The sequence below is a fragment of the Coregonus lavaretus genome (genome assembly GCF_964263955.1).
Source record: "Coregonus lavaretus genome assembly, contig: HAP1_SCAFFOLD_90, whole genome shotgun sequence".
Taxonomy (NCBI): Eukaryota; Metazoa; Chordata; class Actinopteri; order Salmoniformes; family Salmonidae; genus Coregonus; species Coregonus lavaretus.
In genome coordinates, this window is record NW_028160689.1 from 301,322 (window position 1) to 323,730 (window position 22,409).

The 22,409-nt window shown below is 42.2% G+C and overlaps 1 protein-coding gene across 1 annotated transcript; it reads right to left on the minus strand.

Moving 5' to 3' along the window:
* Positions 1 to 2,157: 2,157 nt before the first annotated feature.
* LOC311121554 (uncharacterized protein) lies at positions 2,158 to 21,539 on the minus strand (the record flags this gene model as incomplete). Its single annotated transcript, XM_084196027.1, has 3 exons — positions 2,158 to 2,676; positions 2,819 to 4,236; positions 21,461 to 21,539. The coding sequence occupies 3 exons, from the start codon at positions 21,537 to 21,539 to the stop codon at positions 2,158 to 2,160; spliced, it is 2,016 nt and encodes a 671-aa protein (XP_084052153.1).
* Between the last annotated feature and the right edge of the window lie 870 nt (positions 21,540 to 22,409).

Genomic DNA, 22,409 nt, shown 5'->3' on the forward strand with positions numbered 1-22,409 from the left:
TTAGCTAAACTGTGCTAATCTAGGAAATAATAAACCTGTCTGTTTTTTTGTCAACAGTATGTGCCAAAATCATGGAGTTGCTGGGCCAGAACAAGGTGGACCATCGTCAGAGGAAAGTTGCTATCGTCAGCCAAGACAGTTTCTACAGAGTCTTGACACCTGACCAGAAGGCCAAGGCACTCAAGGGCCATTACAACTTTGACCACCCAGGTGGGGGTGGCAGGTAGCTTAGCGGTTAAGAGCGCTGGGCCTAAAGATTGGACCGAAAGGTCGCTGGTTAGAATCCCTGAATTGCTCCTGTAAGTCGCTCTTGATAAGAGCGTCTGCTAAATGACTAAAACGTAAATGTAAAATGTACTTCACGCAAACCCAGCATAATATTCACAGGTAGTTCTAGGTACTTTTGTGTGACTCAGATTTCGGAACGGACCATATACGACGCTCCTTCGCTCTGTTTGCATGCAGCCTCCTTAAGACTTGAGTATTATTCCTGAATAATTTTTTTTCTTATTCATGGTTTGTTTTTTTCCCTACAGGAACATTGAGGTAATCCTTGCAGCGAAAGGGGAGAAAGTGAAGAGGGTAGAAGGAGAGGCGGCCTTCGAGATTGTTGTGGACAAGTCCGGCAAGGATTCAACACAGACTGCTCAAGATGCAGATGCAAAGAAACCTTCACCAGAGTCTGATGACTCAGGGAAATCATGACTAACTCTCTGTGTGTGTATGCACATACATGCATTTGTCGATGGACTGATCACAACAAGGACACCATTCTCTATGAGTGAGAAATAGCAATGACTAAATAAATGCAACACTGCTTTTGATATTTCTATCTCTATATTGTTTTCATAACATGTTGATCATTTCTTATCACACTATTTTATACCAACTGAACACTAGTGTCAGAATATTATTTGGGTTTACACCAATCCTATAACTACTGCACGGATCACACTCAAACAGAAAAGGCTGATGCTTGCAATTAATTTTTATTGTAAAGTTGTATGATATAAAGCAGGAAAAATTAACATCCAAAAGCCCATTTAGGGCCATGGCAAACTGCCTATAATGGACGCTCTCCCTCTTCCTCCATTGTGCCCTCCAGCAGCTCATTAAAGCAATGCTGTCAATCCACACGGAAGCAGAACATAGTGCTCCTGTAAAACAACAAACAGTCATTGAACGAATGGGATTCACAGTAATACATTTGTCTTATCATTTTAAATCATGAAGCCGAGTTCTGGAGCCCCCATCCTCTTATCACAAGCCCAAGCACTTACCTCATCTGTTCTTCTGTTTTTTCCTCTCCCTCCCTCCCTTTCATCATCTCCTATTGATGCTTCATCAGATAAAGTGACCTCATATGCCACAATCTGTTTCAGGAAAAAATAAACATCCGAAAGCCCACTTACATGAGGTGAATAATCACATGAGATCAGGAATTGTAGTTTTTGAGTTGAAAGACATTGCATAAATGCACTTCTGTCAACACTAATACAGTTGTCTACAGAGAACAGGCTTTGATCGTAAACACTTACCTAATGTAGTCATCCAAATGTGCTCCTCCTCCAACCCTCCCATCCTTTCCAATTGATGCTTCTACAGATCTGTTTCTATGGCTGCTCTTTTCATCTACCTCAGACTGGAAGTCTGCCTCTTCGGAATGCATTAGCTAGGTTCCAGTTGGGATAGCTAATTTGCCCATATGTCCATCTCCTCTCTATTAGTCTTATGAAATGGTTTCACCTCTTTTCTCTTGGTCTCTGTTTATCTTGTCTTCTTCTGCCTCTGAGTATTGCCCTCCCCCCTTGCGTTTTCCATAACTTTCTTTTGATCCACTTAGCTCTTCTTTACTGCTAATCTCATTGACCTTTTATCCCATGGTCCGTCCTGATTCTGTCCATCAGAACTTGAATTCTATATCTCCTATTTCCCTCCTGATAAACCACTCTGGTCTCCCTTCCTCCTCTCATGTTTTCTCCTCTTCACCCTCGTGCCTGGCTCCCCCCCCCCCCCCCCTTTTTGCTCCTTTTCCAGTTTTTTTGTTTGTTTTTTGCCTTAAATATAAAAATGTTTGTTTATTTACATCTATTAACATACCTAAGAGCATTGACAACATTTCTTTCTTCCTTTGTCTGCTCGCTTTTCTTTCGTCATCTACTCAAAAGTTGTCAACGCCTCGTCCGCCTCATTCTTCTGCTTCTTCCTTGTTCTCCTCTTGGCAGACTGTGCGTGAGCGGTCTCTGGACACTGCTCCCTCTCTTCCGTCCACACAGATGTAAACGCTGTGACCTGGTAGGGCACCACCTGTTTTGCTCTCTGTGTCTGCCCTTTTTTCTCATACATCGCACGCCTCTTTTCTCTTTCAATCTGTGCATTCCGCTCTTCTCTCTCATACAGTTTCTCCATCTCCATCTTGAACCTGGCCTCGTCATCTTTTATTCTTTGAAGCTCTGCTCTCTTCTTATCCTCGTCCCATATCCTTTTCTGCCTTTTCTTCTCCTCCTTCTCTTGTTCCTGCTGTATCTTCAATCTCCTTTTCTTCTCCTCCTTCCTCCTTTTATCTTCTTTCTCTTGTGCCTTTTGCTGCATCTCCAGCACCTTCATTCTCTCCTTTTCCATGTTCTTCTCCTCCTCCATCCTCTGTTTCTCAATCTTTTTCAACTCCTCTGCCCTCTTTTATTTTTTATTTTTTTTTATTTCACCTTTATTTAACCAGGTAAACCAGTTGAGAACAAGTTCTCATTTACAACTGCGACCTGGCCAAGATAAAGCAAAGATAAAGCTTTTTCTCCCTCTTTTTTTCTTTCTCCACCCTCTTTTTCTCTTCTTTTTCGCGGGCCTTCTGTTGCATCTGCTGCTTCTTCATTTCTTTTTTTTCTCTCTTTTTCTCTTGCTCTTGTCTCTTTTTCTCTTGTTCGATCTTTAGTTTCATCTCTGCCTTCTCCCTTTTCATCTGCTCCTCTAACTTCTTTTTTTCCATCTTTTCTGTCATTTTCCTTTCCTCCTCAACCGATTTCTTCTGTCTCTTTTCCCACTTTTTGAGCTCTTCTTCCCTGTCTTTCTCCGCCTTCCTTTCTTTTTCCTTCCCACTTTTCATCTTCAACATCTCTTCATTTTTCTTAGCCTCGTCCTTGAAATATTTAAGCCTCTCTGCGTAGCTCATGGCATTAAGTTCTTCTTTCCCTAGGCTCGCCATCATAGACATTGCATTTGCGGTTGCATATCTCCCTTCCATTGTACGACTATCAATCTTCTTCCTCTCCCTCTCACCATAAGGATCCCTGTGTAGACATCTCTGTTGTTGTCCACTCATGCTCTCCTCACTTTCACTACTCCCCTCCTCACTTGTACTACTCCCCTCCTCACTTGTGTCCTCACTCATACTCTGAGACACATCCTCCTGAGACAAGCGCAAGGGCGTCACAGCCTTCTCAGTGGTGGCGCAGAGCGCCTTGATGTAGTCAGCTTCTGAGTTCACCCTGTGAGCAAGTGGGCACAGCTCCTCGTAAATGGAGCTCCACGTGAGTGAATCCTCACAAACGTCGTCAGGCAGGTATAGGTCAGATGACTGCCTCTTGAGCACATTCACAACCTCTGCTAGGTCCTGCTGGGTGGCCCCCTGAGTGTCCTCTTGGACGGCCACTGGCGTGGCATCTGTGGTAGCCTCTGGGCTGGCCGGACGCTCGGGGGCTGTGGCAGGGGTCTTTGATTGTCCTACTGCAGAGGAGCAGGAGGCCTCAGTGTCATCGTTCTTGTCATAGTTGTTTATCCTTTTCATCAGAATCTCTTCCTTTCTCTTTTGGGCCATCCTCTCTTTCAGCTGCGCTTTATACATATTCTCAATTTCTGCGCCTCTCCGTTGAACTTCCTCAGACAATTCCTCAGACGATGCAACCTCTGACCTCTTGACCTTATCCTTGACCTTTGCCTGGTCAGTCAATGGGGACCTGGGGTGGACATGCGGATGGGTCTGCCTCAGCTGGGCAGGAGGGCCGGGAGCCAGGAGGTGGGATGGGACAGAAAATCTGTGTGAAGCGTGTGGGTGCGACGTCTTGGACGGAGAATGAGGCCGTTGTGTGACCAGAGGGGGAAAGATTGAGTGTTTCTTAGCCGGGTTCTTCTGGGTGGCGGCGGCATGCTGGTCACACTCCGATTGGCTTTTGGTGAGGTACTTGTGGAGATTGTACCAGGGATTTTGATTGAACGTTTCTTTGTTTTGTCTCCATGAACATGCTTCAAAGTTGAGATGGGATAACTTGGGAAGGTTCGTATATTTGCATCTCTCACAATGCCAGCGTTGACATTGATGACCCTACCAAGCTTATACTGACTCCTCAAAGCGTTCTGGTCTGCAAGCCAGACGACATCTCCAACGGCTACGTTTCGCTGCTTTGTGTGCCACTTACTCCTCACAAACAGGTTAGGTCCAGCCAACTGACTCCACTTCCTCCAGAACCAGTTAATTTCCGCTTGAATGACTCTTAACCATTTGTAGGAGTAGTCTTCAAACTCAAAGCTTCCTAAGTCTCCCCTAGGTCCTGTCCTTCCAAGCAGAAGAACATTGAGTTGTCCCTTGCGTCCTTCAGTCCTGAAAGAGGCCTTTCTCAAGTTTGGGCAAAGAGCTGCAGTGTGAACCATACACAACTTGACAACCACCTACTGCTTCAAGCTCACCATCTGACTCTTCCTCAACGTGTGTTGGCAGTCTTGGAGGAGTACCACCTACTGTCTGGAGTTCACCATCTGACTCTTCCTCAGCGTGTGTTGGCAGTCTTGGAGTACCACCTACTGCCTCCTGAAAAGTATAGAACACTTTAGTTTCCGGTTCATTCCAACCCTAGATTACAACACATTAGAAAACTGCTGGACATTACATTCAGGCAGCTTCAAAATAGTAATGCAACCGTCAACTTCTCTCTCTAATGCATCCGCACTGTCTGCAGTGAAGTATGTTGATGTAAACAAACTCAGAAAATCTCAAATAAATTGATTATTTATTAAATTATCTTGACGAAATGATGTACGTTCAATCACGCAGACAAACCCAAAGTCTCTAGTTAGCTATGTGACTTGTAAAATAGTTTTTATCACGTTCTTCACTCACTCGGTTTGACACTAAAATAACACATAGCTAAAACCTTTACCAAGGAAGTAGCCATCCTATGTACCTAGAGGAGACTGGCGCTAGGGTACTAGGGGGTAACTCGCCCCCCTAAGAACAATGTCTAATTGCTGACACAAAAAAGCAACATTTGGGGGGGGGGAATTATGTGGATGAAGGTCATGCTTAGGCTAATAAACTATAAAGGGAAATAAATTGCTACAGTTTACACATTTTGAAATATTTAATGAAATGTTGTTTTTAGAAAAGGGGCGTTTTTTTAAGTCGCAGGGTAAGTGCCCTCCTTCAGAATTGTCCATTTAAATAAATGTAGCCTATTTATTAATTGCTACATTTAGCTAACATTATATAGTTAATCCAGCCAGGTATATAGTTACCTTTGCCTCGATTCGGCAGTCTTGTCCAGATCATCATGGCATTTGTAGTTTTTTTGGATAGCCACATTAGCAGTTAATTAGTGTTTCATTTTTGGGGGGTAAATGCAGGTGAATATATTGATCAAAGTCACCTTGTCCTAGAGAGATTTACACTGTTATCAAAACGTTACCCCAGGGTAAACCTATCTTCCACCGTATGTAAAGCTGGGATATATAAGATACCCCGTAAAAAAAAAAACACTAACGTGAAGTTTTGTCACACAACACCCAGTTTTGCCCAGTGGTGTAAAGTACTAAAGTAAAAATACTTTAAAGTACTACTTAAGTCTTTTTTTCGGGTATCTGTACTTTACTATTTATATTTTTGACAACTTTTACTTCACTACATTCCGAAAGAAAAATATGTACTTTTTACTCCATACATTTTCCCTGACACCCAAAAGTACTCATTACATTTTGAATGCTTAGGACAGAAAAAATTGTCAAATTCACGCAATTATCAAGAGAACATCCCTGGTCATCCCTACTGCCTCTGATCTGGTGGACTCACTAAACACATGTTTAGTTTGTAAATGATGTCTGAGTGTTGGAGTGTGCCCCTGGCTATCCATAAATAAAAAATAAAATGGTGTCATCTGGTTTACTTAATATAAGGAATTTGAAATGATTCATACTTTTACGTTTGATAGTGAAGTATATTTAAAAACCAAATACTTATAGACTTTTACTCAAGTAGTATTTTACTGGGTGACTTTCAGTTTTACTTGTCATTTTCTATTAAGGTATCTTTATTTTTACTCAAGTATGACAAATGGGTGCTTTTTCTACCACTGACAATGATGTCTCAAGTTTTGAGGGAGCATGCAACTGGCATGCTGACTGCAGGAATGTCCACCAGAGCTGTTGCCAGATAATTGAATGGTAATTTCTATACCATAAGCTGCCTCCAACTTTGTTTTTGTGAAATTGGCAGTATGCCCAACCACCCTCACAACTGCAGACCAAGTGTATGGTGGTGTGTGGGCGAGCAGTTTGCTGATGTCAATGTCATGAACAGAGTACCCCATGTTAGTGTCAGGGTTATGGTATGGGCAGGCATAAGCTACAGAGAAGGAACAAAATTGCATTTTCTTAATGGCAAATTTAATGCACAGAGATACCATGACAAGATCCTGAGGCCCATTGTCCTGCCGACATCACGTCATGTTTCAGCATGATAATGCAGGGCCCAATGTCGCAAGGATCTGTACACAATTCCAGGAAGCTGAAAATGTCCCAGTTCTTCCATGTCCTTCATACTCACCAGACATGTCAACCATTGAGCATGTTTGGGAGGGCTGGATCGACGTGTACCACAGCTTGTTCCAGTTCCCGTCAATATACAGCAACTTCACACAGCCACTGAAGAGGAATGGGACAACATTCCACAGGCCACAATCAACAGATTGATCAACTCTATGCAAAGTAGAAGTGTCCCGGAGGAGGAGGAGGCAGCGGCAGATACCCTGTTCTCATGTAATGGGGTAGGGCCCAGTGATGCCAACTTAGCAATTTTGTTGCTAGATTTAGCAACTTTTCAGACTACCCTGGCAACTTTTTTTTCAAACAGCACCTAGCAACAAATGTAGCTACTTTAAAAAACTTATTTGGAACTTTTAGCAACTTTTGAAAAGTGACTCAAACACTAAAATGCACACATTTTACCTCTAAATGACACTAAAACGATTTTATCTGTCACACACTCAGTCACAACACACGTGGCTGGCTGCAAAAGTGCATTGTGAGTGACGTCAGCAGCAGGCGCTCAGCTCGTGCACAGGCAGCAGCAGGCCAGCCAAGCAGCACAACAACCTGGAGAGAGCTGGAGAGAGATGCCTAGCGCACACATCATTATTTGAGTTAAGTTGCTTGTTCAATAAGATAGCATATATACCTTGTTATTAGCTTGTACCTATAATTGTTGATCAGTTAGGTAGCATGTTTACTAACTACCAATACACTACTAGTTAATAAGAATATAAATCAAATGTAATTGTTCAATAATGTGTAATGTGTAATTGTTTAATAATTAAATGTGTTGTGTTTATAAATAAAAAAATCTGATCATATAAATGTTATGTGTTTATATTACTTTTACAAATACAAATATGTGATAATAAACAAACAAATCTAAACGAACAAATGTCAAATCATAACTTTTAGCAAAATATCGACCTGCCTCTAGCAACTTCTCCTGAAAATGAGTTGGCAACACTGGTAGGGCCGTCCCAAGGATCCCGAAATACACGGACCGTTGCACAGTAGTAGTGGGGGTACAGGAAGTTCCGGCAGGCGCGCCCATCCCACGTTCTTCACAATAAAGAAAGCGCCAGAACTATGCAGTCAAGAAGATAACCTTTGTGTCCGTTTCTATTTATTACTACAGGTATGTAATAGCACGTTTAAACTTTCTAATGTCGAAAGAACATGTCATACCATGTTAGTTAACACATCCGTTAAGGTATTATCACGTTTGGTAAACGTTTGATGTGTTTTTTTGTGTCAAACCGAGTGAGTGAAAGAACGTGATAAAAACTATTTTACAAGTCACATAGCTAGAGATTTTGGGTTTGTCTGAGTGGATGTACATACATTTCTCATTTTAGTTTATAAATAATCAATTTATTTGAGATTTCTGAGTTCGTTTAGCATGTTATTGGTTTTGTGTAAAATTCCCAAGCTGGTATAATGGCGGCTACTCTCGGTCAGCGTCAACAGACTTCAGTGAGGACAGTGCGGGTGCATCAGATAGAGACAATTTCACGGTCGCACTACTGTTTTGAAGCTGAATGTAATGATTATCAGTTTTCTACATGTGTACTAATATTCAGACACATTCACTAGTTTCAGTCTTTATCAATAAATGTTTTTTTATGGTGTAAACAGGAAATACAATTGTTTTTTGATTGAAGTAATACAGTGAAGACAAGGTTATTCAGGAAATTAGCACACAGTGCTGTCTAAAACAAACTGTAACCTTGTACTAAATGGATTTTGAGTCATTTATGCATTTATCTACTACAGGTTAGGTATTAGCTCAAAAGTATTGTGGAGCTCCTGCACTTTAATATAAACAGTACCGGCACCCAAAATGAGTATTGGCACCTATTTCAGTCCAAGTAAAGCACTGAATTAGATAATTGAACAAGAAAAAAGTGAAAATATTTTTTGAGAATAAAGAAAGTGCCAGAACTGTCAACACTAACTTTTGTGTCTGTGCTCTCTATATTACTACTGGTCGATTCAGTCTGAGGCCGGTAACATCAACAGTGAGGACAAACCCAGCCTGCCTCTCTCCTTCCACACTGAGTCCAAACATACAGTCACTGAGTCCTGATTGTGACAGTGGAGCCCAGTTTGCATCGCAATATCCAGAGATGGCATCAGTGAAGCTGGAAGACTGCAGTCAAACACTGGAGCTGAATGTCATCATTAAAGATGAAGAAGAGGAGGAGAAGATTGGGAAATCTGTTTCTCAGGGTAAGAGCAGGTTCTATCTAATTAAGTTTGTTGGACATGATTTGGAAAGGCACACACCTGTCTATATACAGTGCATTCGGAAAGTATTCAGACCCCTTGACTTTTTTGATATTTTGTTACGTTACAGCCTTACTGTAAAATAGATTAAATAGTTTTTTCCCTAATCAATCTACTCACAATACCCCATAATGATAAAGCAAAAACTGGTTTTTGTTCAATTGTTGCAAAAACAACATCTGAACGATCACATTTCCAAAATGTCTTTCTACTCTGCGAGTGTCTAAACCATGATCACCTTGATCATAGGACTGTTTCAGTCTAGTTAAGCTGTTTGCAGCCTTTGAGGTGGGAAGTTCTTCATACTGAGCTTTAAGACCAAATCATTCCTTGTTTACTTCTACTGAGTTATCCAAAAAAGCTTCCCTCTCCAATTCTCTCATTTTGCTATCCGTCTCTCATTTTCTGATTTATTAGATTTGAAACTGGTAAAACGTATAATTTGTCCTGAAATATGTGCTTTGAAAGCCTCCCATCTGGTACTCGCTGACATTTGGTCAGTGTTCAATGTCAAACATCTATATGCACTCCAACGTAATGTAAGAAGTCTGGGTCCTGTAACCAGTCTGGGTTCTGCAAACGCCATCAAGAGGATCCTTTTACTAGTTTTGTATCCCTATAGAATAATGACACAAGGGAATAGTCATTCAAAACAATACTATCATATCCATTTCCTGCTACATTGGGAAGCAATAAGCAAGAAACTAAAAAGTAGTCTACATGAGAATATGATTTAAATGTTGACGAGTAACATGAATACTCCCTTTTACTCGGGTTCTGAGTCCTCCAAGGTTCACATAGATTTAAGTCCTGAATGAAATGCTGTAATTTCTTTCTACTCTGCGAGTGGGAAGTGTCTAAACCAGAGGAGCGATCTAGATGAGGATCAAGAGTGCAATTAAAGTCTCCTGCCATTAGGACTTTACCAGGAATGGAGGCTATCAATAGAAATACATTCTCAAAGAATTTGGGATTATCATCATTAGGACCATAAACATTAACCAGATGAATATGCTCATTCAAAAGAGTTCCCTGTATCAAAATGTATCTACCAGCTGTATCAGTTATAATAGTATCCACTTGAATCGGAACAGATTAGTGAATTAAAACCATAACACCATGAGAATGAGAGGAGAAACAGGATGCTACTACTTGCCCTTGTCATCTCCTGCATACTTTAAGTAGCTCATCCTTCAACAATTGAGTTTCTTGTAGGAACACAATAGATGAATGAAGTTATTTAAGCCTAGTAATAACCTGTTTTAAGCTTGGATAGTTAATTAACTCCATGGACATTCCACAAAGTAAATTTAAGTTTAGCATTTGAAGTCATTTAACCAAAGATGTAAACATGGAATAAGCTATAGCATAAAGGCATATCTAAAATCTGTTTAGTAACCACAAGGACCGCATTAATATTTTGTAGTGAGGAAAATATGTAAAGATCTGTTGAAACAGACATAAATATTTCCTAACAGTAAAACACTGAACCCCATTCCACTGTCTCCCTAACCGAGACACCCAACGCTTCCTCTCCCACCTCCCCCTAATCGTAGAGTGTAGCCTGGTGGACGACTGATCCATTAAAGGGAGCAGTCTAACCTAAGCGACGCTAAACAAAACAAAGTGTCTCCTGCCTTCTCTCGGCCATTACTTCTCACAATCAAAACAAAAGGCCTATCTTGCAAGATGATATGTGAAATATCACGTAGTATTTGTTTGAAAAGTAGAAAATAATATTTCCACCTAAAACAGTAATGCTAGTTAGTGAAGCCTGAGACTAACGTTAACGTTACAGTATGGACCGTCCAAAATAGTGGTAGATGATCCACAAGACAGGGTCTGTTGCTAGTAGCTACCAAGTAACAATATGGCCCATACGTATAGCGTTAACGTAGTATACCATGATACGTTTATAAACCAAAAAAAGTATCAAAGATCAGAAATGAACAGCCTACGTGAGAAAAATAGATATCATTGAATATGTGCTACGTTACCCAAAGGCCCTTTGCACATGATGTTAGGCTTGCACCTGAGTGTCAATCATTTTAGTCCAAGGATATGATCGAAAGGCCTCCATCATTCTTAAATGGAAGAAGTGTAGAACCACCAATACTTTTTCAAGAGCTGGCTGCCCGGACAAACTAAGCTATAGCGGGAGAAGGGCCTTGGTCAGGGAGGTCACCAAGAAGCCTGTTCCTCTGGTGATGGGAGAAACTTCCAGAAGGACAACCATCTCTGCAGCACTCCACCAATCAGGCCTTTAGGGTAGAGTGGCTCGACGGAAGCCACTTCTCATGAAAAGGCACATGACTGTCCGCTGGGAGTTTGCCAAAAGACACCTTAAGGATTCTCAGACAATGAGAAACAAGATTCTCTGGTCTGATGAAACCAAGATTGAACTCTTTGGCCTGAATGCCAAGCGTCACGTCTGGAGGAATCCTGGCACCATCCCAACGGTGAAGCATGGTGGGGGCAGCATCATGCTGTGGTGGTGTTTTTCAGTGGCAAGGACTGGGAGACTAGTCAGGAATGAGGGAAAGATGAACGGAGCAAAGTACAGAGAGACCTGAAAATAGCTGTATGGCGACACTCCCCATCTAACCTGACAAGCTTCAGAGGATCTGCAGAGAAACTCCTCAAATACAGGTATGCCATGCTTGTAGAGTCATACCCAAGAACACTCAAGGCTGTAATCACTGCCAAAGGTGCTTCTACAAAGTCCTGAGTAAAGTCTGAATACAGTTTTTTTATTATTGTTATTTTTGCAAAAATGGTGTCATAAAACGTAGCGGTCAAACAGGGAAATGGTTCCAATCATTTTCCCTTTTTATTCATTTTAGAAACAATTAAAATAAGGGCTGTTTTGTGTAGGCTTACCCTGGTGTGACTTTTAGCAATATATTTGGCTCTATTTCCTCTCAGATTATAAAACTCTAATTATCATCAAAGTAGACATCATGCAAAACAACAAATCACTGCAATCTCCTGCATGTCATCTCTAGCTGACACCTTTGCTAACAGGTATTGTGTCAATTTAAAACTTGCACAAGACAGTTCACAGAATTGACCATTTAAATAAATGTAGCTAAATTTAGTAATGAATAAATAAGCTAACATTAGATAGTTAACCCAGAGATCCTTACCTTTGACTGGATTCGGCAATTTTGTCCAGATCATCATGGCATTTGTAGTTCTTTATGATAGCCACATTAGTAGCTAATTAAATGTCATTTTTGTAGGGGTAAATACAGGCGAAAATATTGATAAGTCACCTTGTCCTAGAGAGATTGACATGGTTATCAAAACGCCATGCCAGGGTAAGCCTACACGAAACACAGCCCTTATTTTAAGTGTTTCTAAAATCCCCTATGGGAAAAATGAATGGTGGAAAAATTATTGGAACCATTTCCCTGTTATGACTGCTAGGTTTTATGGGTATTATCATTTATATTGTGGTACATAATTAGTGTGCAGCTACATGAAGCTAGTGGGGTGTGGATGAGCTGAGACACGTGGTAAGATGGCGGACAAGAAAAAAAGTGGAGTGGGGGATGCACAAATCTTCTGGAAGATCTGATGAAGGAGAAGATGGTGGACAAGGAGAAAGGAGAAAAGTGGAATATGATTTGAGTGACTATGGAATGGAAGATCACACATAACTTTTAGAAGAGCTACAGGAGGAAAGTGAACGTGATGAGAGTGAGGATGAATTAACTGTGGTGGCAGGTGCAGTGATGACCGCTGAGAAGGAGCTGAGTGTAGAGAGAAGCAGTGTGGTGAGGGAGGTTATCGTCTAGTGTATAAAGAGGGATACTTCCTCCAGTAGCTCAGCGATGGAACCTGGTGAGAGTGAGGATGAATAATTACCTGCTGTGAGGAACTCTTGAGTTTGGGCCTCGTTCCGAGGATGATAAGGATGATGAGTGGGCGCGATTAGAGACCGGAATTGTGACTTGAATTGCTCTCCGGAACAGGGTGGCATTGAAAGGAGTGATAACGGCGTTAGATTTAAGTGTTGAGGATGAGCAGTTGAAATGGAAGATTCCAGGTGTCTGTGACGCCCTCCGTTTGGTGAGACGTAGATCCGGTGTAGAGCGTGGGGAAACAGAGAATACATTATCTGCCATGTTGGATTTTGATACATAGTCTCTGTCAGATAAGGTCAAGGTAGGAAGTGTCAGTTATCCCCTGAGTGATTCTGTTCCGTAAATACTACAGTGTTTTAGGGGTGACGTTTATGGGCCTGTTGCAGCAGTGTGTAGGCATGAGATGCCTAGATGTGACAAGTGTACAGGAGGGCATGAGATGAGAAATGTGTGGTATCAGTGGAGAAAGTTCTGTGTGTTAGTTATGGGGGTGCTAACGGGCTGGAGATCTGAGGTGTCAGGTGAGAGAAAGACAGATTGAGGTTGCCAGGGTTACAGTAATACAGAACGTGTTGTATGCCGAAGCAGTGAAGAGAGTGGTAGAGGAAGATGGGTACAGGGTGAGGGATCTTGAGAGGATTCCTGTGAGTAGGCAGAGACCAAGAGAGAGTGATGGGAAGAATATGTGCTTCAGTAAGGTGGGCATTTTAGCATTTATAACAATGGTTGTCAATTGTACTGCAGAAATGGATCAAAAGTCCCAGAAAATAGAGACTGTGGTGGCAGCGGCAGAGAAGTACTTGGGATTGCGAGGATTTACTGCAGAACAGCTGCAGGGGGTGTTGAGTGGTAGTGGTCTGGCGTAGGACTAGATAGTGTTAAATAGTGGAATGGGGTGGTGGGTTTTTGTCGTGGAAAATTGCCACGAAGGGACACAAAGTCAAACTTAAATTAATCATTATTTTTTATCAGCAAGCTGGAGAGGTTCCAACAAACTTAAAAGCACCATAGTACACGTCGGTCGGGAGCTCTGCCGGGGCAGTCCCGTTAGTTGTCCTATATACTGCTTACACAGACAAGTTATATTTGCATGATTTAGCTTATTAATAATGAATTCATCATTAACATTTGGTTCCTGCATGTGACCGACCAATACCTCACAAGGCTTCTTCTCTCCAAGCTGAGACCTTGAAACTGAGAAATCCCTTTTGGTTCCCAGAACAATGTTCTTCTGAGGAGGTCAGTCACCTGCACGAACCAAGAACATTTTCCCTCACATTTTTTAGAGCGGGCTAATACTTGGCAGGGCAATTTTGTATTAATTACAGTATCAATGAATGTAATGGTATGTAGGCTGTGAATGGCCTCACACACCAGTACAGTAGGTGGCAGTGTATGCACCTAAAAGTTGAATGCGCTCCGCCAACCAAATCCCAAAGAAGAAGAAGGATGATGCAAATTCACGTCACTTGACCCGTATGGAGAATGTGAAAAAGGAGCAAAGTTCATCTTTATTATTGATGTTTGATGAAGAGTATCTACCACCCTATGTAAAGCTGGGATATATAATATACCCCATAAGAGAGTTTGTGTAAAACCTGATGCAATGCAAGAAATGTAAAAAGTTTGGCCACATATCAAGTGTTTGCAGACGGAAGGAATATGTTATTGAAGAGCATGTGAATGTAAAATGTTGTAACTGTGGTGGGGGTCATATTCCTGAATTCCCAGAGTGCCCTGTTAGGGTGAAAGAGGTTGAGGTGTCAAGGATCAGGGCTGTACAGCAAATCTCCTATGTGGAGGCGGTGAAGAGAGTTATAGGGGCAAGAGGCCACAGTTCTGAAGAAGATATGGCGGTGGATGCACTGCAACCAGTTGCAAATAATGTATGTCAATCAAGTGGAATATGTTACACTTTAAGCATCAGTTGTCAGAGCACCTTACCGATCACTGCACCTGTACACAGCCCATCTGAAATTAGCCCGCCCAACTACCTCATCCCTATATTGTTATTTATTTTGCTCATTTGTACCCCAGTATCTCTATTTGCACATCATCTCTTGCACATCTATCATTCCAGTGTTAATACTAATTGTAATTATTTTGCACTATAGCCTATTTATTGCCTTACCTCCATAACTTGCTACATTTGCACACACTGTATATATATTTTTTCTGTTGTATTTTTGACTTTGTTTTATTTTACCCCATATGTAACTCTGTGTTGTTGTTTTTATCGCACTGCTTTGCCTTATCTTGACCAGGTCGCAGTTGTAAATGAGAACTTGTTCTCAACTGGCTTACCTGGTTAAATAACGGTTAAATAAATAAAAAAATAAAAAAAGTGTTCTCGATACACTTATTTTGAAGGTGGATTTTTTAGTATTTACAGCCACAGTTATTAATTTTACTGCACAATAAGTCCAAGATGCTGGACATCATTATATCTGCAGCTGAGAAGTTTTTGGGTCTCCAAGACTTCACGGCAGAAGCCCTGCAAGGTCTACTGTTGCCAGAAAATGTTCCGCCCTCACAGGATCCTTCTGAGCCTGTGAATGGACCTGATTAGAACAGAAAAGCTGATTTCAGTTCAATTTAAATTTCGTTATTGATAGTTTGTATGATTTTTTTTGGGAAATACTGTATACACTGAACAACCATATAAACGCAACATGTCAAGTGTTGGTCCCATGTTTCATGAGGTGAAATAAAAGATCCCAGAAATGTTCTAGACACAAACTTATTTCTAAAATGTTGTGCACAAATTTGTTTACATCCCTGTTAGTGAGCATTTCTCCTTTGCCAAGATAATCCATCCACTTGACAGGTGTGGCATATCAAGAAGCTGATTAAATAGCATGATCATCATTACACAGGTGCACCTTGTGCTGGGGACAAGAGTAGCTGAGGAGGTGCTTGGCAGCATCTAATGGGGATCCCTAACAAATACAAAAATGCCACTCTAAAATGTGCAGGTTTTTCACACAACACAATGCCACAGATGTCTCAAGTTTTGAGGGAGCATGCAATTGGCATGCTGACTGCAGGAATGTCCACTAGAGCTGTTGCCAGAGAATGTTAGGTTAATTTCTCTACCATTAGCTACCTCCAATGTTGTTTTAGAGAATTGTGCAGTATGCCCAACCAGCCTCACAACTGCTGACCACCGTGTATGGCGTTGTGTGGGCGTGCGGTTTGCTGATGTCAATGTTGTGAACAGAGTGCCACATGGTGGTATCGGGGTTATGGTATGGGATGACATAAGCTACAGACAACTAACACAATTGCATTTTATCGATGGCAGTTTGAATGCACAGAGATGCCATGACAAGATCCTGAGGCCATTCATCCACCTCCATCACCTCGTGTTTTAGCATGATAATGCACGGCCCCATGTCGCAAGGATCTGTACACAATTGAACATGCTGAAAATGTCCCAATTCTTCCATGGCCTGCATACTCACCAGACATGTCACCCTTTGAGCATGTTTGGGATGGTCTGGATCGACGTGGACCACAGCTTGTTCCAGTTCCCGCCAATATCCAGGAATTTAACACCGCCATCGAAGAGGAGTGGGACAACATTCCACAGGCCACAATCAACAGCCTGATTAACTTTATGCAAAGGAGAAGTGTCCCGGAGGAGGCAGCGGCAGCTACCCACTTCTCCAGTGCTTCATTTGTAAATTGGGCGGTGCCGGAACCAAAAGTGAGCCCGAGAGGGGGGTGACCTGGGGGGCTCTGAGGTACCAGAACGGATAAAAACAAACAACCTTTATAACAAAGCATTGCATGCATTATCATGGCTTTCGCGTACGGGCATAGAGCAGTGGTGTGGAGCCGCTTGCAGAAGTTACACACATGGAATTTATTTTTTGTAGCCTAGAGTCTGGGAAAAATGTGTTCTTTTTATAAATGGATTTTATGCAATTCTACATCATTTTAGATGACTGGAGACTTTCGCAGAATCTTTTTTGAATACCTCACAAATGATCAAAATGACAGGCTACTTTGACATTGAGAATCTGAGATCAATAAAAACGACCTTGTCTTGAATCCATCAATAGCCGAGGCCCCTAAGTGTGCAGAGAAACACAATATGATGAGGAAGATATAGTCCTAAAAAAGCTTTCCAGTTTCACTGACTCACCCAATGATGTGCAGCTCACTCACCGGCCAAAAGCTTATCTCTCTCTTTCTTTACTTTTTTAAACAATGCTGTTTGCTCAATAGGCCTATTTGGAAGTTGATAACTTGGTAACATACAGACATTAGTATTTTATTTTCAGCAGGATCCATTTGCTTTACAACCTGTGTTTTCCAGCGATTGTATTAGAAATATTTGCGAAAGGCCTGTTTTGGCTGCATGCTGTTAACTGACAGATTTGCCACACGTTAGGCATGCCTTGTGATTTGGCTACACACAATCCACAGCTAGGCTATTTTAAAATTAGCTATGGATCCTCTGTGGTGAAAATCTAGGCTTCCTCCTGGTGTAGTATTGGGAATGATTTAATATCTTTCTGAACAGACTGCAGAGTGCTGCAGCACCTCCAGCACACTTCCCACAGCTATTATTCTATTAGGAGATAAATGATGAAGTGCAATGCTGGAGAGAAGAGAGTTGCCGGCTTATGTCTATAACAGCGCAGAGAGGGAGAGAGATCATAGAAAGTGAATGTCATTGTATTTCTGTGAGAGATACAGGCGTGCTTCTCTCTCTCACCACAGCAATGGCCACGCCTTGGTCTAGGCTACAATGTTGCGCAAACCATAAACCCAAGACGGCCCAACATTAACCAATTCTTAGAATATTCTTAGAATTTTTTTAGGGGGCATGACAATTACAGAAGAATCTAAATGTAATTACTCTGATTGCTTTTATTAGGATTTTTACATTGCAAACAGTGGAAATGATTATTCTTGCCACGAGGTAGGCTACCTGATTCTGGCAAATGGGTTCCGGAACCATAGACTACAAAACTGAGAGGTACCGGAGGATCCAGCTCAAATTAAGCACCGCCCTTCTCATATAATGGGGTAGGGCCATCCCAAGGATCCCTGAACGCACGGACGGTTGCACCATTGATTTCTGATAACTAAACCAAGAGACCACAGCTGGTCGTTTCCAATGGGAACAGATGAGTCATAGTGGGCAGAGCCAAGCACGAGCTAGCGAGATCCTATTGGCGTGTTCTAGCACACATCTGCATATTTCTGTTAGGGAACGCCTCCTCTGTGAAGTACTTTTGTGCAATAACTCAATTCGCCTTTGCGTTCCTTCTAAATAACGTGATACATTTTTTTTTGTTACAGGTAAGTCCACAAAACTTAGTCCACTCTGTGCATAACAGAGTTTAGTTTTGGGAACAGAACTGTATTAAGATCAGATGTTTCATCGATTAGAACATTTGCAGAATATCGGCCAAAATCCATCTCCTTCCATCTTCTCCCACTGCCGGCCAGTGGGCTTCCTCTCACTACCATATTTGCCAGAACTGTGATGTCAAGAAGATAACCTTTGTGTCCGTTTCTTTTTATTACTATAGTTATATGTTATGACGATAAAGCACTTTGTGACAACTTCTGATATAAAAAGGGCTTCATAAAATACATTTGATTGACATGTATATCACACCAACTGATTGGTTCTTCTGATGTTGTTCACACAGGAGACCATGTTGAGACATTCTCTACATCCAGCGAGCAACAGCAGGAAGATCACAGAGCTAAGAGGTCTCACCACTGCCCACATTGTGAGGAGAGTTTCTCAATTCTATCAAAGTTAAAAATACACCTACAAATACACACAGGAGAGAATCTGAATTCCTGTACTGACTGTGGGAAGAATTTCACAACATCAAAGGCTCTGACAGTTCATCAGAGAGTGCACACAGGAGAGAAGCCTTACTCCTGCTCTGACTGTGGGAAGAGTTTCTCTCAACGGGGCCACTTAAAACAACATGAACGTATACATACAGGAGAAAAGCCTTACTCCTGCTCTGACTGTGGGGCAAGTTTCTCTCAACCTGGCAACTTAAAAGAACATGAACGTATACACACAGGAGAGAAACCTTATTCCTGCTCAGACTGTGTAAAATGCTTCATAACATCAAGTGAGCTAAAACGTCATCAGAGAACACACACAGGAGAGAAGCCTTACTCCTGCTCTGACTGTGGTGCAAGTTTCTCTCAACTGTCCAACTTAAAAACACATGAACGTATACATACAGGAGAGAAGCCTTATTCCTGCTCTGAGTGTGTAAAATGCTTCATAACATCAACTGAGCTAAAACGTCATCAGAGAACACACACAGGAGAGAAGCCTTACTCCTGCTCTTACTGTGGGAAGAGTTTCTTTCGACTGGGCCACTTTAAAATGCACGAACGTATACATACAGGAGAGAAACCTTACTCCTGCTCTGACTGTGGGAAGAATTTCTCTCGACAGGAAAGCTTAACATTGCACCAAAGGATGCACACAGGAGAGAAGCCTTACTCCTGCTCTGACTGTGGGGCAAGTTTCGCTCAACTGTGCAAATTAAAAATACATGAACGTATACATACAGGAGAGAAGCCTTACTCCTGCTCTGACTGTGTAAAATGCTTCACAACATCAACTGACCTAAAACTTCATCAGAGAACACACACAGGAGAGAAGCCTTACTCCTGCTCTGACTGTGGGGCAAGTTTCTCTAAACTGTGCAACTTAAAAACACATGAACGTATACATACAGGAGAGAAGCCTTATTCCTGCTCAGACTGTGTAAAATGCTTCATAACATCAACTGAGCTAAAACATCATCAGAGAACACACACAGGAGAGAAGCCTTACTCCTGCTCTGGCTGTGGGACGAGTTTCTCTCGACCTGGCAAGTTAAAACAACATGAATGTATACATACAGGAGGGAAGCCCTACTCCTGCTCTGACTGTGGAAAGATTTTCTCTCAAATAGGCCATTTAAAAAGACACCAAGGTAAACATAAAATGAGAGAAGGCTTACCACTGATCTAAAAACGACAGCTAATCTGCAAGGTCATCAGAGAACACACACAGGAGAGAATCCTTACTTCTTCTCTTAATATGGCAAGAGTTTCTCCCGATTGGCAAAGTTAAAACACCAAAATTACACACTGGAGAGAAGACTTATTACTGCACTGACTGTGAGACGAGATTCTACAGATTGGGCAATTTAAAAGACACCCAACGTATGCATAAGAAGTGGTAGTGGTCAAAGACAAGACCACAGAGGGGACTCCATCCTAGATCTGATCAACACAACCCACTGTCCTTGCCCCTCTCGGATCCAGTGATCACAAATGTCTGCTGTTCTCTCCAAACACAACATCAGGAGGGAGAAGAGAGGTGCAGCGGAAAAAAGGACATCTGGTAACCCAGAACAGAAAGGAGACCTTTGCACGATGTAAGGCCAGTACTGACTGGTCTGGCATATATGAGGTGGAGAGCATCGATGCAAAGGTGGAGACGTTCAACTCCTGCATTCAAACTGCACTTGATGTATGCATGCCAATAAGAAATAAGAAAACAACAACACTGGACCAGCCCTGGATGACTGAAAGAATAAAGGCTGCCATCAGGAAAATACAGAATATTTTCAACAGATGGGGAGAAACAATGACATGGAGAAAATACAGAAACACAGTGCAAATGATTATCAAGGAAGCAAAGACAAGCTACTACAAAACTGAAATCCAGGACCTAAAGAAGAAAAACCCTAAGGAATGGTGGGACTTCATTAACAATGGACTGGCACCAAAGAAAACATCAGGAGGGAGAATACAGGTCGAGGGAATTGAAGACGACGACGTGGCTGATGTTTTGAATGGCTTCTTTGCTGAGGCATGGACAAGTACCACACCTCTTGCCATCTTCCCCCTGCCCATGCCTACAAGGCAGGTTGAGCTGTGCAGCATTGGCCAGTTAAAGCAATCTCTGACCAGACTCAGAGCACGTAAAGCATGTGGGCCTGATGGCATTCCAGCCTGGCTACTAAAAGAGCATGCAGAAGATCTAGCCCCTGTCATTAAACACATTGTTAACATCTCCTACTGGCAGGGGACAGTTTTATCTAAGTGCACGAATCAGTATGACTACCTCCCAAAGTCCAGCACTACTACCGCCCTTGTGAAAGCCACACACTCCTAGCTGACAGCTACAGACTCCATAAAACCAACAATGGTGAGTGTGTTACTTGCTAATGTGTCCAAAGCCTTTGATCGAGTAGATCACGCATAGTTCCTGCAACATCTGTCTGACATTGAACTGTCTCCAAGGTTACTAGCCTGGCTCCACAGCTACACCACCGAAAGAGGGCAGAGGGTGATGGCAACTGGCACATTTAGCCCTTGGTCAGAGGTCACCTCTGGTGTGCCACAAGGTGACGTGGTTTCACCATATCTGTTTCTCCTTCACATGCCCACCCGAAAAGTTGTCTTCAGTGACACTCTGGACACTGGGTATGCAGACGATGTAGGGCTGTCCCGAGCCATACCATTAACCAGCATCCAAGAGGACACTTCCATGGGCTTGGAGATACAGCAGCTGGAAGAGTGGGCCACATCCAACAACATGGTCCTGAATGGGAAAAAGTCTGTGGAAATTCAGATATGTTTTTATAAAGACCATCCACAACCTGCACCACTAATCCTAGGAGGACAGGAAGTACCAGTGGTAACAACAACCAAGTATCTTGGTTTTCATCTAGACTCTAACCTCAGTGGTGACACCTGGAGCAGCCAGTGAAAAAGGCCACAAAGCACCTTTTTGACATTTCTTTCCAGTAATGTCCTACTGAAGATCTGGTCACAGTCTATACTACACTGGCCAGGCCTTGTCTGGAATACGGTGGAGTGCTGTTAGTTGGATGCAGTAAAAAGCAGCAGGCCCAACTAGACAGGGTGCAGAGGAGGGCCATGAGGATCATCTCCAAAGGTGGAGCAGTCCAACCACAGCTCCCATCACTGCAGAGCAGGCGAGAACAGGCTGCATTCTCCCTGGTGAAGGACATGCACACTCTTTACCATCCACTGAATGACCTGCTCCCTTCAAGAAGAGGTAACTGCACCACCAGGCTCCTGAGAAACAGCCACAAACTGTCCTGTATAACTGCCTGTACAAACCGCCTGCGAAACACCACTCTACCCACTGCTATCAGACTGCATAATAACTCCAGCTCTTAAATGGTTTTCCCCCTCTAAAAAATTATCACATTTTAATATTTCAATTTCCATCATGAAAAATGTCCTGTAATGTTTCAAGTGTTCTGTATTCTACTTATGTCACGTATTGTGTTATGTATTTAACAGGGAGCCTAGCGGTTAAGAGTGTTGGGCCAGTAACTGAAAGGTCGCTGGTTTGAATCCTGAGCCAACTAGGTCAAATCTGTCATTGGGCCCTTGAGCAAGGCAATTAACCTATAAGTCGCTCTGGATAAGAGCATC